Source organism: Pelmatolapia mariae, linkage group LG2 (genome assembly GCF_036321145.2).
Source record: "Pelmatolapia mariae isolate MD_Pm_ZW linkage group LG2, Pm_UMD_F_2, whole genome shotgun sequence".
In the NCBI taxonomy this organism is placed as follows: domain Eukaryota; kingdom Metazoa; phylum Chordata; class Actinopteri; order Cichliformes; family Cichlidae; genus Pelmatolapia; species Pelmatolapia mariae.
Window position 1 is genome coordinate 2,613,555 of NC_086228.1, and position 12,272 is coordinate 2,625,826.

Below are 12,272 nucleotides of genomic sequence, written 5' to 3' on the forward strand. Positions count from 1 at the left end.
TCTCCTCGTGTGAAGCAGATTGTGTTTACACAACACATGAGTGGAATACCTGAGTGTTTTTTTTGTGTTTCCAGGCTCCACGTTGGAAATATTAAGGAGAACACGCTCACACGCATGCACGATCACACTTTTCACAGCACAGCCCCTCGACACTGCTGATACCACACTAGGCTCTACGGTACCCCACAACACATCAAGGCTCAATGACAGCTAACCCCTGCTGTAGTCCACTGCTGTAATGGGAGTGCACTACATGTAGGGAGTCATCATTGAGGCTGGAGCCCTAATCTACGGACAGATAGCACCACAGAGTCTACAGAGCCAAGCCAGGCCAAGAACCCACAAATGCAGCAGCTAGCTTCTACCACCACAGGCTAAGAAACAAAACACCAGAGTCAGATACGGTACCTGCTTTGTCAACCATGCTCCCATGGTCTGCAGTGGGAGAAAATGTGCAAAAGGTAAGAGATGGGGAGAGTATTTTTTTTTCTGAAAGAAATGCAAGCAACATCATGCAGAGCTGAAATGAATAACAGGCAAGCTGAGATAAGCTAACGCTGAGAGTGTCTGGTGCTAGTGAAGTGTGCTTTGCGCCAAGCTGAGGCCTGATAACTCTTTCATCTTGGGCTGATGGTGCAGTCAAAGCTGCCCTACTTTCTGATGGGGAAAATCGGGAGATCATAAACTGTTATTCCCCTGTGCATATGTATGTGCCTATGTGTGTGTAGGTGTGTATATATATATTTATATATATATATTTTGGTGTTTTGTTTGGTGTGTGTGTATCAGATTGCAATCACAGTGCTTTTGGTGACAAGGAAATGAGACTTTGTGTCTCAAAGCACTGACGGTGAATCAAAGGAATCTGGCACTCATCCATCCAAAGTGACAGTGATGTCAATATGAGACAGTGATTGACTGACAAAAACGCTCACTCACACTCTAGCGCAACTGTGTGCATGCACACACCATAAACAAAGTGAGAGTTATTTTTTGATCGCAGTGAGGTGAAGTGGGGATTTTTTTTTGTGCCTTTCATCACATAACTTTGGTGTTTCAAAGGCCATAAAAACTAAAACTCCTGGGGTCTGCAGTTGAGAGGCAGCATAAAACAGCTAAATCCTGCTCTTGTGTAATCTCCCACCCCCACTTCTAAGAAGTTTGCACCTCTTCTCTCTGCTCGCCCACCTTCTACGTCAGCCCCTTCTTCAATTCCCCATGGCCTTCCTCCTGCTTCCACTTCTGATTTCCAAATTCCTTTAAGAAAGTATAAAGGAGCTGCCAGTTTAGTCTGACTGGGTGCTGGTGTTTCTGTGCACACCCACGTGTTGACACACACCTCCAGACACACGCTCACGGGAACACACTCACCGATGGTGCAGTGCTCTCCGTTCCAGCCCTGGTGACACTGGCACTTCCCGTCCTTGCAGGTTCCATGTTTTATGCAGAGAGGGTTGCACACACGCTGGTCACAGCCTGCACCGGTCCAGCCTTCCTCACAGCGACAGGCTCCGCCCATGCACACTCCGTGGGTTCCACAGTCCACTGAGCAGACCTCTGAAGGAGAAAAGATTTGGATCACAAACAAACGGTGCTAGACTCAAAAGTCAGTGTTTCCTGTATTTATTATTTTTAGTATTCTAAATTTTCATATACAGTCATGTGAAAAACCAAATACAGCTCTTGATTCAAAAGCTTTTAACCAATGATAACTTGAAGTAATTGTGTTTTGTATGACTCAGTCGCTCACATCGTTGTGGAGGACTTTTTGCAACTTTGCTTCAGTTCATTGAGGTTTGCAGGCAATCATTTAAACTCTCTTAAGGTCTCCCCACAGCTTTTCAGTCGGACTTTGACTGGGCCACTGGAGCATCCTGATTCTTTGCTTTTTCAGCCATTCTGCCGTAGATTTACTGGTGAGTTTGGATCACGGACCCGTTGCATGAACCAGTTTGGGTCAAACTTCAGCTGTTGGAAATTTGACTCTAAAATACTTTGATATACAGAGACGTTCATGGGCAACTCAGTGACTACAAGGTGACCAGGTCCTTGTCCTTTCAGTTTGATGACAGGCTTGTTTTGCAAAACAACCTGAAGTCATCATCCCTCCATCACCACGCTTGGCAGTTGGTTTTTGATTTGCCAAACATCTCCACATCGGTCTCATGTATCAAAAGGACATTCTTCAGTGGAAAAGACACAAGAAGTCTTGTGGTTTGTTCAGATGCAGCTTTTCAAACCTAAGCTGTGCTGCCGTATCCTTTTTAGAGAGAAGAGGCTTTCTCCTGGCAATCTTTCTAAATAGGCCAATCACAGTGTTCAGTCTTATTAAGTCTTTTTCTATTTGTACTCTCACAAACTTTAACATTTAACATGTTAACTGAGGTCTGCAGAGTCTGAGATGTAGCTCTTAGTTTTTTTTGGAATTCCTCTAAGCATTGCATGATGTGACCTTGAGGTAATTTTGCTGAGACACTCACTCCTGGGAAGATCTGAATTCTCCAGTGCAGGAAACCGCAAAAACGTGTGCTTTTATAGACGTGCTTATATTTGCCGATGATCAATTAATCAGGTGCATTTGATTAGCAGCTCCAGGCTGCTACTTACCCTCTTTACTCCAATGGAAGCAGTAAGGGTGCACTTAGTTTTTCACAGGAACACATGACTGTATGTATTCATAATGGACACTACTGGGCAGTGAACATGGTTGCTGTTCAGATGCATATATGGGCTTTTTCATGAATAACATAATAGCAAATGTTACAAAGTACCAGTTCCTAACTTGAAATGCCTTTAAAATATGGTGGTATCTGAAAAAAATATCTGCAAAAACGTCATTTTCAATCCTTTTAGTCAATTTTTAAAGCTAGAAAACATAAATGTGTCTGCATTTGATTTCAAATCACATCGGCAAGTGCAAAAAGAGAGAACCTTGAGCTTCAAAACAATCAAATCCACATTACACGAAAACACAACTCTCTGTCATGTATTTTTAATTAAAATCAGTAGTTATAGTAGTGCGACAACAGGGTTTATTTCCTGAGCCTCTATTACAGTCGCTGTCTGAGAGGCTCAGATGTTGCAGTCGGCGACAGTGCATGTGGCGAAATGTGACAATCCCGCTTGTGTGCTCAGGACCCCCTGGTGTGCAGGGAACGTGGTATGTACAGACGTTTTGATACACACTTGCTGAGGGATCCTGCAGTGTGAAACAATGTTGTCTTTATTAAAGTTAAGCATTGCTTCTCTCATAACAAATGCTGGAGCTCTCGTTGTGCTCCTGAGGAAGCGTTCCCAGGCTGGCATGACGGAGGTGGCTGTCTTACTTTCTAAAGTGGAAGCTTAACGGCTTCATTTTATTGAGATAAAGAACTGTGAAACCTCCTATCCCATCTTGGTAAACTGTATGTGTTACTATCCGCAGTGCAAGAACACCTCCAATACATTCTTATGAAAGCCTTGGAACTAGCATGCCATTATCTCCCCGGTACTAGAATCACAGAATTGGCTCCCAGAGCAATACATAACCAATTAAAAAAATTCTGATAGTAATCACGAAGGCTTAACAAAGTTAGGATTCCTACCTCATTTCTGAGTAGCTCACTGAATGCAGCCTAATCATACCTCTTGGGTCATACAGTCTTTCGAGTCTACAAGATTAAAGAAAGTTTTACTTTGGCCTGAACTGAGATGTGTTACAGCTACCTTGTTTAAACATTATAAATTTCCAGTGCTTGTTTTTTCTTATTGGCTGACCCTATAAACAGCAGGTCTGAACAGCAAGTGGGCGGGGCTTCTGCACTCAAACGCCAGAGCAGTGTATCCGACATGACCGTATTTGGATATTTAAGGAGTTTCGAGCAGTTTGAAGCCCAAGCTTTTGGTTCGTAGATGCAACTTATACATGCTCTAAAAGCCCAGCCATGTTTAATATGAATATTTACCTTTTTAACAGTATATATGTGTTAGAACACAGGGACAGAGTCATTTTAGTCATGTTCCTTTTATGCAAAACCCAGAGTACTGTAGTTTGGTATATAAATAAATGTGTTCTGCCTTTCCCAAATTTGGATTTTAAGCACTACCCTGATAACCATAAAAATCTGTCATTACCATACTGTTACTGACAGTCTACTGAGAGAGATGATTTTATATAGTCTTGATAGTACAAACTTGCCACATTTTTATTCCTGCATGTTCCAATTTGGCTTCGATACTACAACAGTTGTTGTACCCTGTTTCTGAGCATGTTGTAATTTTTTATTTTTTACGATTTGGTAGATTTGGTCCAAGTGTAGCTCGAAAACCGGAACAGTATGAAATAAAATGGCAAACTAATTAGCCATACTGGGACCACGAAATATGTTTGGACAAAGGGTAATCAGCAGTTATTTCTCTCCAACTTTCAAACCCACAACCCCCATTTTTACCCAATGTATCTGACTCTCGCAGCTGAACCAGCTTTACAATCACACTCACCCATGGAGCAGTCGGGTCCCATCCAGTTGGGGTCACAGCTGCACAGCCCAGTGTCTGGTATGAAGGCACCGTGGCCATGGCACTGATCTGGGCACTGGGCCCTGGGCAGTTCGCAGTGGAGTCCTCCCCAGCCTGGCTTACAGTGGCACTCCCCGTTCACACAGATGCCATTGTTGGAACATGTCGGATCCATGCAGTCCACTGGATTAAGCCAGCAATACACCAATTTAAAAGAAAAAAAAGCAGAAAAAAAGAAATTAACAAACACAAACTAAAAAAATGTCATTACAGAGCTGACGACAAAAACAAATTAATAGTTGTTTTTTAAAAAAACAGACGTGGCAGAGGACATCATTTCACTCTTTGTGTTTATAAAAAGATAATGAAATAAAGTAAAATGTTACCAGACGTATTACTAAAGCAATTAAAGCACACGATAATGAATAGCTAAGTCTATAATTGGGGCACAGCAGCAAATGCGTTCCACTCTGAAAGAGCAGTGCGCTTCGCTGACACATCATTTGGTGTGAGCTTTTCGCCCGTGTGGATGTGGAAGTGTGTGTGTGGCTGTATTTGTGTGTATGCGTGTATTGTGCCAATACACGGGGAGAATCTGACACTGTCAGTCTGCCAGGTTGACAGGCAGCTCTGAGTCCAAGCAGTGAGTGAAAACCAATTTGACAAATTACCTCCTCCCGGCAATGCGCACACCCAACCCACCCACCCACTCGCTCGCCCGCCCCTTCTCAGGCCTCCTCGCATTGCTCTGTCCCGGTCACTCGCATTTTCCTCTCTCTCTTTCTCTCTCTCTCTCATCTTGTCCTCTTCTTTGTGACACCGCTCTCCCCACCTCCACCTCCTCCGTCTTTTTCCACCACCTCGGGCATGATTGACCCCGGCGCACACGCAGTATTAATAAAAGCAGCCCCTGCGCACACAACCTCGACCCTCCATTTCTGTTTGCCTGGCAGAAATGGCGGATCACAGTTATCGATTTTCATGTCGCTGGCACTTCAGGTAAATTGTTTGAGGGACTCTGCTGTGATGAATATCAGATTTGAGGCTGGAGTAGAAGGGGAAAAATTGGATGAGAGGGAGATCGGGGATCGGCGGGGGTGGGGAGAAAAATGAAGCGCAGAGGAGAGAAAATGCTGACCTTGTTCTCAGGCCCCGTGTTTTGACTCCTTCTGCCACTCATCTCTATTCTTCCCTTTGCATCTTCCTCTCTGCCGATCTTCTTCTTCACCCCTGGCGTGATGCTTTCTCTTTTCCTTCTTCTCAACCTATTCTCTCTTTCTTCATACATATTCACCTCTCACCACCCTGACTCCAGCTCCCTCCTCAGCATCTTTTTATCCCTTTATTTTTTCTCTCTTGCTTTCTGATGACTACGATCGCGGCGTGCTGATCCTTCTTAACAAAGATCAATAGAAGCGATTTCAGCCCTTAATAAAATCTGTGATGTGTTTGGCTGCGCCATCATACTTCATCTGTATACATGGAGGGAACGGACGCTCAGTCAGCGTAAGATTATGCCGTGATAAGCTGTCTTCACTGGTGTTAGAAGGGGTAAATCTGTGAAGTTTGTTGTGCTTCACCTTACTTTCAAAGTGATCACGCAGAACAGTTTTAAAGAAAAAAACAATCATGCACCATTACACCTCCTGCGCTCACCCTCTGCACAGTTTGGCCCTTTGTAACCGACGGAGCACACGCAGTTTCCATCAGTGCAGGTGCCGTGGCCGCTGCAAAGAGGGTCTATGCACTGTGTGACAGGGACGTCACATTCGGGTCCTTTCCAGCCGCTGTAACACACACAGGAGCCCTTGTCGTACTGGCCGTTGCCGCTGCACAGCACCGGGCACGCCGCTGTAGGAACAGAGAAATGGAGAGATTAAACCCTGCGCATAAGAACAAACCAAACAAACAAACAAAGACAAAAAAAACAATTAGCAAGCTTTTTAAAAGATCGCCAAAGCGGTGAAAAGTGCACGTCGCCCACCCACGCAGATCCGCATCCCACTGTGCAGGGGGTTGAATAGAGTGGTTAAGGGGCTGGAGAGCGCCAATGACATGAAGAGTAATTACAGGCAGAGGTAACTAAACTATTCATCAAAGCTGTCTACCCCAGGTGAGCACAGAGCCAGGGAGTCGTTAGCTAGGGGAGCTGCCATTCATCATCAGTCATCTTGTCTCAGCTCCACCTAAGGCCATGCACCATCTTGCTACTCTTAATCCTCTTCTCCTTTTTTATGTTTTATTTTTGCACGCAGCTGAAATGTGTCTGCTCATCTAATTAGACAGCGGAAATGGCAGATTTTTTTTTTCCTTTTCATCCTTGCTCCGACGGAAGAAACGCATTCGTAAACAGCTAATACCTTTGGAGCAGTCCATGCCATGGAATCCTGGGAAGCAGTGGCACACACCAGAATTACACTCTCCGTTGCCATGGCAATTGCGCGGGCACTCTTGCACTGAATCTGTGAAGAAGATGAAGTGAGACACAGAGAGAGGGAGAGGCGAGGGGTGAGACAGTTTGACGGCAAGCATCAAAGCCTTCCATTAAACCATTGGCACAATTCATTCTTTAAGATACTACAAATTGAGTCGAGGCGCTGCCGAGTCTCATAGTCGCACAGACATCAAACGCCCTCCTCCAAGATTCCATGCGTTTCTTTTTTTGTCTGCATTTTTCATAATGTGGCAGGAATGTATTATGAATCAGCCATTTCGACGAGATGGGATCCACCAATGCTCCGCTCACAGAAAATAAGAGTATCCTCCTCCACTCTCCTTCTCCTTACTCTTCGACCCTTTTCTATCCACGGCTCGCTTTCTCACTCCTCACTCATGTCCGGCCCCACAGAGGTCACTAATATTTCATCAAGCTGCGGATGTTTGGTGCAGCTAGGCCAGATTTTAGCTGGACTCTGTGAGCTGCTCCATCTGCCTTCTAACCTACTCACTAGAAATGAGAAACAGTTTGGTGGGAAGGAACGGGTCGGTGCTAATCATAATCACAAGGAGGACACTTGGACTTTTGTCCTCTCTGTTCTATATGCTTCTTCCAACTTCCACTCTTCTTACACAAAGAATGACACAGCCAAGCCTCACTGCTTCTCCTAACACTTCCCCTACTCCATGCACCCCCCCCAAATAAAAAAAAAAACTAAAGCCCCTCGCCTCCCTCTTTACCCTAATGCCACCCTCTCTTTCATTCTCCTCTTCAGCTCCTCCTCCTCCCGTCCTTCACTCCACTTCATCCCATTCTGGCTTTGCCCCTACCATTAGGCCTTTCTTCCAACTCCCCCTCTAACTACTCCACTCTCATTCTGCCCCTGCCGCCTCCGCCTCTCCATCTCGCCACTACTCCAACTGCTGAAAGCTCTACCCCTCCGTTATTGACAGTGAAGGATTCTTTCACTCCGCTTGACTCTTTCCATCCAACCCCGCCTTTTGTCCTTTTGTTCTCCTTTGGCTCGAATGCAACCGAAATTATCTGGTTACGATCCTAAAATCATTCTGTTTACAGGGCCGTGTGACACTGTGGTCCTCACCCACCTCAAAGATGAAGGTTGTTTAATGTAAGTGTGTGGGTTTTTTTGTTTTTTTTGTCACACTGTTGGACATATTAGCGTGCCCAACTATGTTTTGGCAAACATACATTTTTAACTCACTGAGCAGTCTTTCCTACTTGACAATGTTACTATGGTTGTGTTGCATTGGCAACATTGTTCACATGCTGCCGGGGAGCATTTTTGCACGTTGTGAATGTGTAAAGTCACAGAGCAACTGATGGGGAATCTATTTGACTAAAATAGCAGCCTTGCTTTGCCGCCAGTGGTAGAGAAAGTTTCTGCGTGCCTCTCTCTAACCAGCTCCTAAAATCCGGTGCCTAATCTCATTTTCACTGCCGTTCTGCTTTTCCCTGCCGCACTGCCACCTCTCCGCCCACAGCGACAGATGCCGACTCTGTCTCACCCATGACATTAGTGCTGAAGGAAACCGTCTCTCGCTCCCGACCGTCGTTGTAGAAGGCCAGGTGCCAGGCACCGGCGTCCAGGTACTGGACAAACACCGCCTCATTGAGGACCACGGTTTGGATACTCCTCCTCTCCCGTGGAGACTCCACAACGCTCCACTTCTCCTTCCCATCGAGGCGCTCCATATAGTCGTACTGCAGAGGAAAACGTGTGAGAGCAAGTTCACTTTTTCAGGCTTCAGAAAATGAGGCATGGTTTTATATGCTTGAGGTATTTGGTAAATAAGATAGCTGGCAAATGACAGTGAAGCATGAGGAAGGGAACACAAAGCTCCTCGCAGGGTTTTCTTTGGGTGTCTGTGTGCATTGCAGGGGAGTGTTTTTACAGTTGCCCCAACTGTGCAGTTTCACCAGCTGAAGTCAGGTCAGGCAGTGAAACAGCTATCTGAATGCAATTATCCCTTCCTACAAATCGAATCCATTGTTAATGGAGTAGCTTCTAATTAATAAGAGGCAGTAAAAGTTACATTACTGTGAAATTTAATTAAGTGTAAATCTTAGTCTAAATTAGTTTTTTCAAACAACTATTACAATGAATCACAAATGAATTTTAAGATGTCCCAAGAAACAAGCCCATTTCTTTCTTTCTTTCTTTTTTAAAAATACATTCTCCACTCAGATGAATATGAAGATTATTCTTTCATTATGAAGCTTTCATAATGAATAAAATAATAATTTGTGAGTACCCCATTAGTTCAAAGATGCTGATGGTCCTTGTACAGATTTTACCTGCGCATGCGAAGGAGGCAAGCCCTTGCGGATGTACACCCCGAAAAGGGCATCTTTGCCAAGGGAGATGTTGAACTTCAGGAACTGTGGTTGGCTGAGGTGGAGCAGGGACCTCCAAAACACTCCCGGAGGGACTTCTTGGGTCACCCGCCTCCCAACCTCGATGCTGCCTGAGTCTATACTGCTGTTCCGGCCTGCCCATGGACCTGGAGCAAAGGGGAAAGAAACTGCATAATCTGTGATTCCAGACATTGATTGGTACAGTCAATAGTTAATCATCGCTCTTTAATGGGAATAACCTGGCGCAAACATTGAATGGTATAGAGGACACGCACCATTAGCAGTGCAAACTGTTCAAAGTTTATACTAAAACGAACGCTGTTAGGCGCGATATGCGGGATGCAAAACGACGCCTCTGTATCAAAGCCTGCACGACTGTTGACTCTGTTGTCTGGGCTGAAATGATAGAGGGCTGATAGAACTGCAGAGCACAGATTTTCAAGCAGACAGGCCCGCACACAGAAACATCCTGCAATCAGGTCAGTCATCTAACAGTACAGTGTCGGAGCCCAGAGAGGGAAAAGACAGCAATGTGAGTGCGCGCGTCTGTGCGCAGAATAGCAAAGAAATAAAAGTAACAATGTGGAAAAACAACAGCGGCATCTGGCCCAGACAGTCACACACACAGCAGTCCTCTCATTAATACAGAATACAGACACAGAGCAGCAGCCCACACATACCTATAGTACACGCTGTGTATGTTGCAGAGCGAGATCGAGCGAGCGAAAGAAGAATAGATGGAAAAAACCGCATGGGGGCCTTTAAAGAGAGGGGGTGAGCGAGGGGAGCTTTACCTCGCTGCTGACTGAAACCCAGCTCAACACAACTCAGCAGAGTGGTTAAACAGCATACACAGACAGCACAGCTACTACTGCGCCATGAATTATAGAAATAATTTATGTGTGCGAGGCTGTCTGGTTGGGAGGGAAAAAAGAAGCTATTGGGCTGTTTTAGTATTTAACACAGCAGATATAGCATTTATAAGCCATAAAAGATAAGGCTGACATTCTTCTTGTTTGCAACAAGAGATGTGGCAGTCTGTCCTTCAAAACTTTCTGACTTTCCTGCAACGAGTGGTGCATTCAGCCTCAAAATGTTTAGCCATAAATATTCACAAATGCATTAAAAATACTAAAGCCACTTTTGTTGATTCGTTTTACGCAATTGGCATGCTAATTAGGATGCTGCTTTAGATAAATACCTCCACAATGGTATAAAAAAATGGTGGAAGCGATTTAAAATAAACTCCAGCGTCCCCCTCATCAAAATGAAGGAGTACCAGAGCTCTGTGGCACAAAGAAACGAGTAGGCTTTGGCTGCACAAACAGCACTTGTTAGGATCTATTTATTGTTGAATTTGTTATGTTCACAAGGTCTGTTGCTAGGGAAAAAAATGCAGAACATTAGCAGCCTTAACCTTTAAGTTTCTTTTTTCATTTTTTTAAAACATGTAAAGTGCCTGCTTCTTCAGGCAAAGATGTGTGGGAGGGGTGCGTGTGTGTTGCAGTTCATACCTCTCCCTCCAGAGGGCAGTGTGGCCACATCGCTGTTGACAGGCAGACCAGCTCCCAGTCCGTTGTTTAACACGGGGCCGTCGGATGGCTTCAGCTGCCACGTCAAACCCAGCAAGTTGATTGCTGCACGCAGAGAGATGAAGAGTGAGGATGTAGGGGAGGAAAAGGAGGATGGAGATAAAGAAAGAAAGAAAGAAAGAAAAAGCCCAAGATGAAGGCTTGAACAAGGCGAAGAAATATGAGGCCAGCCGTCTTAAATCTGATCTGTCATTTAGACAGCAAATCCCGTAGCATCAATAGAACCAGTCACCTCTATATTTAAGTCATGAATCAAACGCACGGTCATCAGAGTGGCGGGTTTAGTTAGCAGGCACACAAACAGAGGTAAAATCTTACAAATCAGGCAATTAAACCACCTCCCCAAAAAAATCCTTCTCTGTTTTGCTTTCTTAACCCCCGACCTCTCGCAGCCATCTTTCACGGGGAAAGCATCTTCAGCTTTTATTTGGAAGCCTTTACACCGTCTCACAGAGAGCAAGTGACAGATTGCTCTCTGAAGAGAATGCTCTATGGCTCTCCTTTCGCTTCTCCTCTTCTTTTGTCCTCTGTTGTGTTATTGTGTGCTGGTGGTATAAGGCTGCTCGAGTGTGTTCGCTCTTCACTTTGTCAGCTCTTTACTCTCCCCACGTCTCTTCCCTTCTTAGCCTGCTGCCAAGCGTCTCCTCCTCCTCCTCCTCCCCATCCAACTCCCCCTCCTCCCCCCAAAAAAAACTGAAAGAAAAAAAGGAAACAGAAAGACTGTACTGCAAAAGTTCAGCGATTTATTTGGTGACAGGTATGTTTTCTGTTTGTTGTAAATGATTTGTTTTGATCTCTTTAATGCCTTCAAAGAATCTTTGTAGTGGGGAGAAAAAAATCGGAGATGAATCGCCTGCTCGAGTCTGAATATCGAAGATAACGTTAATGTTAACGGCAGAATGCACCAGCATTTTCCCGCGTATACGTGAATACTGTGATGTGAGCTTTGATGATACACGCAGCACGAATCTGTGATCGAGTCCAATGCTTTACGTAGGCGCTATCGCACGCTTCTCAGCGTCGGCCTTATCCCCACCGCAGAAGCCTCACAACACCTGAATCCGAAAACCCGGGAATCAATTTCCTTCTTGTCAAATTCTATCTCTGCTTGCCGAGGGTTTGCACACACAGGGGCCGGGAGTGTAAAAGTTGCAGAGGGAAGGGGATGCGGCTTTAGGATTCGCTGCCGGGGCAGACTCATTCTCACCCCCTAAAGTGTCCCGTCGCTCTTTTTCTCTCACCCTGCTTCTTTGTTTCTTCCTTTTTATGCTTCTGCTATTCCCCTCTTTCCTCCCTCCCTCGCTCCTGGTCAAAAGAAAGCGCTGACACCTTTGGCTGCTGCCCGGCCTCCACTGTCAGCTCTTTTTTAT

General features: G+C 45.1%; 1 protein-coding gene across 17 annotated transcripts in view; it reads right to left on the reverse strand.

Annotated features, from left to right (window-relative positions):
• Window positions 1–12,272, reverse strand: part of tenm2a (teneurin transmembrane protein 2a) — a 215,261-nt gene that overhangs the window by 23,749 nt on the left and 179,240 nt on the right. For 10 of the 17 annotated variants that reach the window (XM_063490215.1, XM_063490208.1, XM_063490199.1 and 7 more), the window contains 8 exons: window positions 10,825–10,947; window positions 9,251–9,477; window positions 8,461–8,656; window positions 6,858–6,959; window positions 6,154–6,348; window positions 4,480–4,680; window positions 1,372–1,557; window positions 409–435 (listed from right to left, as the gene is read on the reverse strand). In XM_063490215.1, coding sequence (XP_063346285.1) covers window positions 409–435; window positions 1,372–1,557; window positions 4,480–4,680; window positions 6,154–6,348; window positions 6,858–6,959; window positions 8,461–8,656; window positions 9,251–9,477; window positions 10,825–10,947 — 1,257 coding nt within the window. The remainder of the gene's footprint in view (window positions 1–408; window positions 436–1,371; window positions 1,558–4,479; window positions 4,681–6,153; window positions 6,349–6,857; window positions 6,960–8,460; window positions 8,657–9,250; window positions 9,478–10,824; window positions 10,948–12,272) is intronic. The other 7 variants (XM_063490224.1, XM_063490250.1, XM_063490164.1 and 4 more) reach the window with 3 other exon arrangements.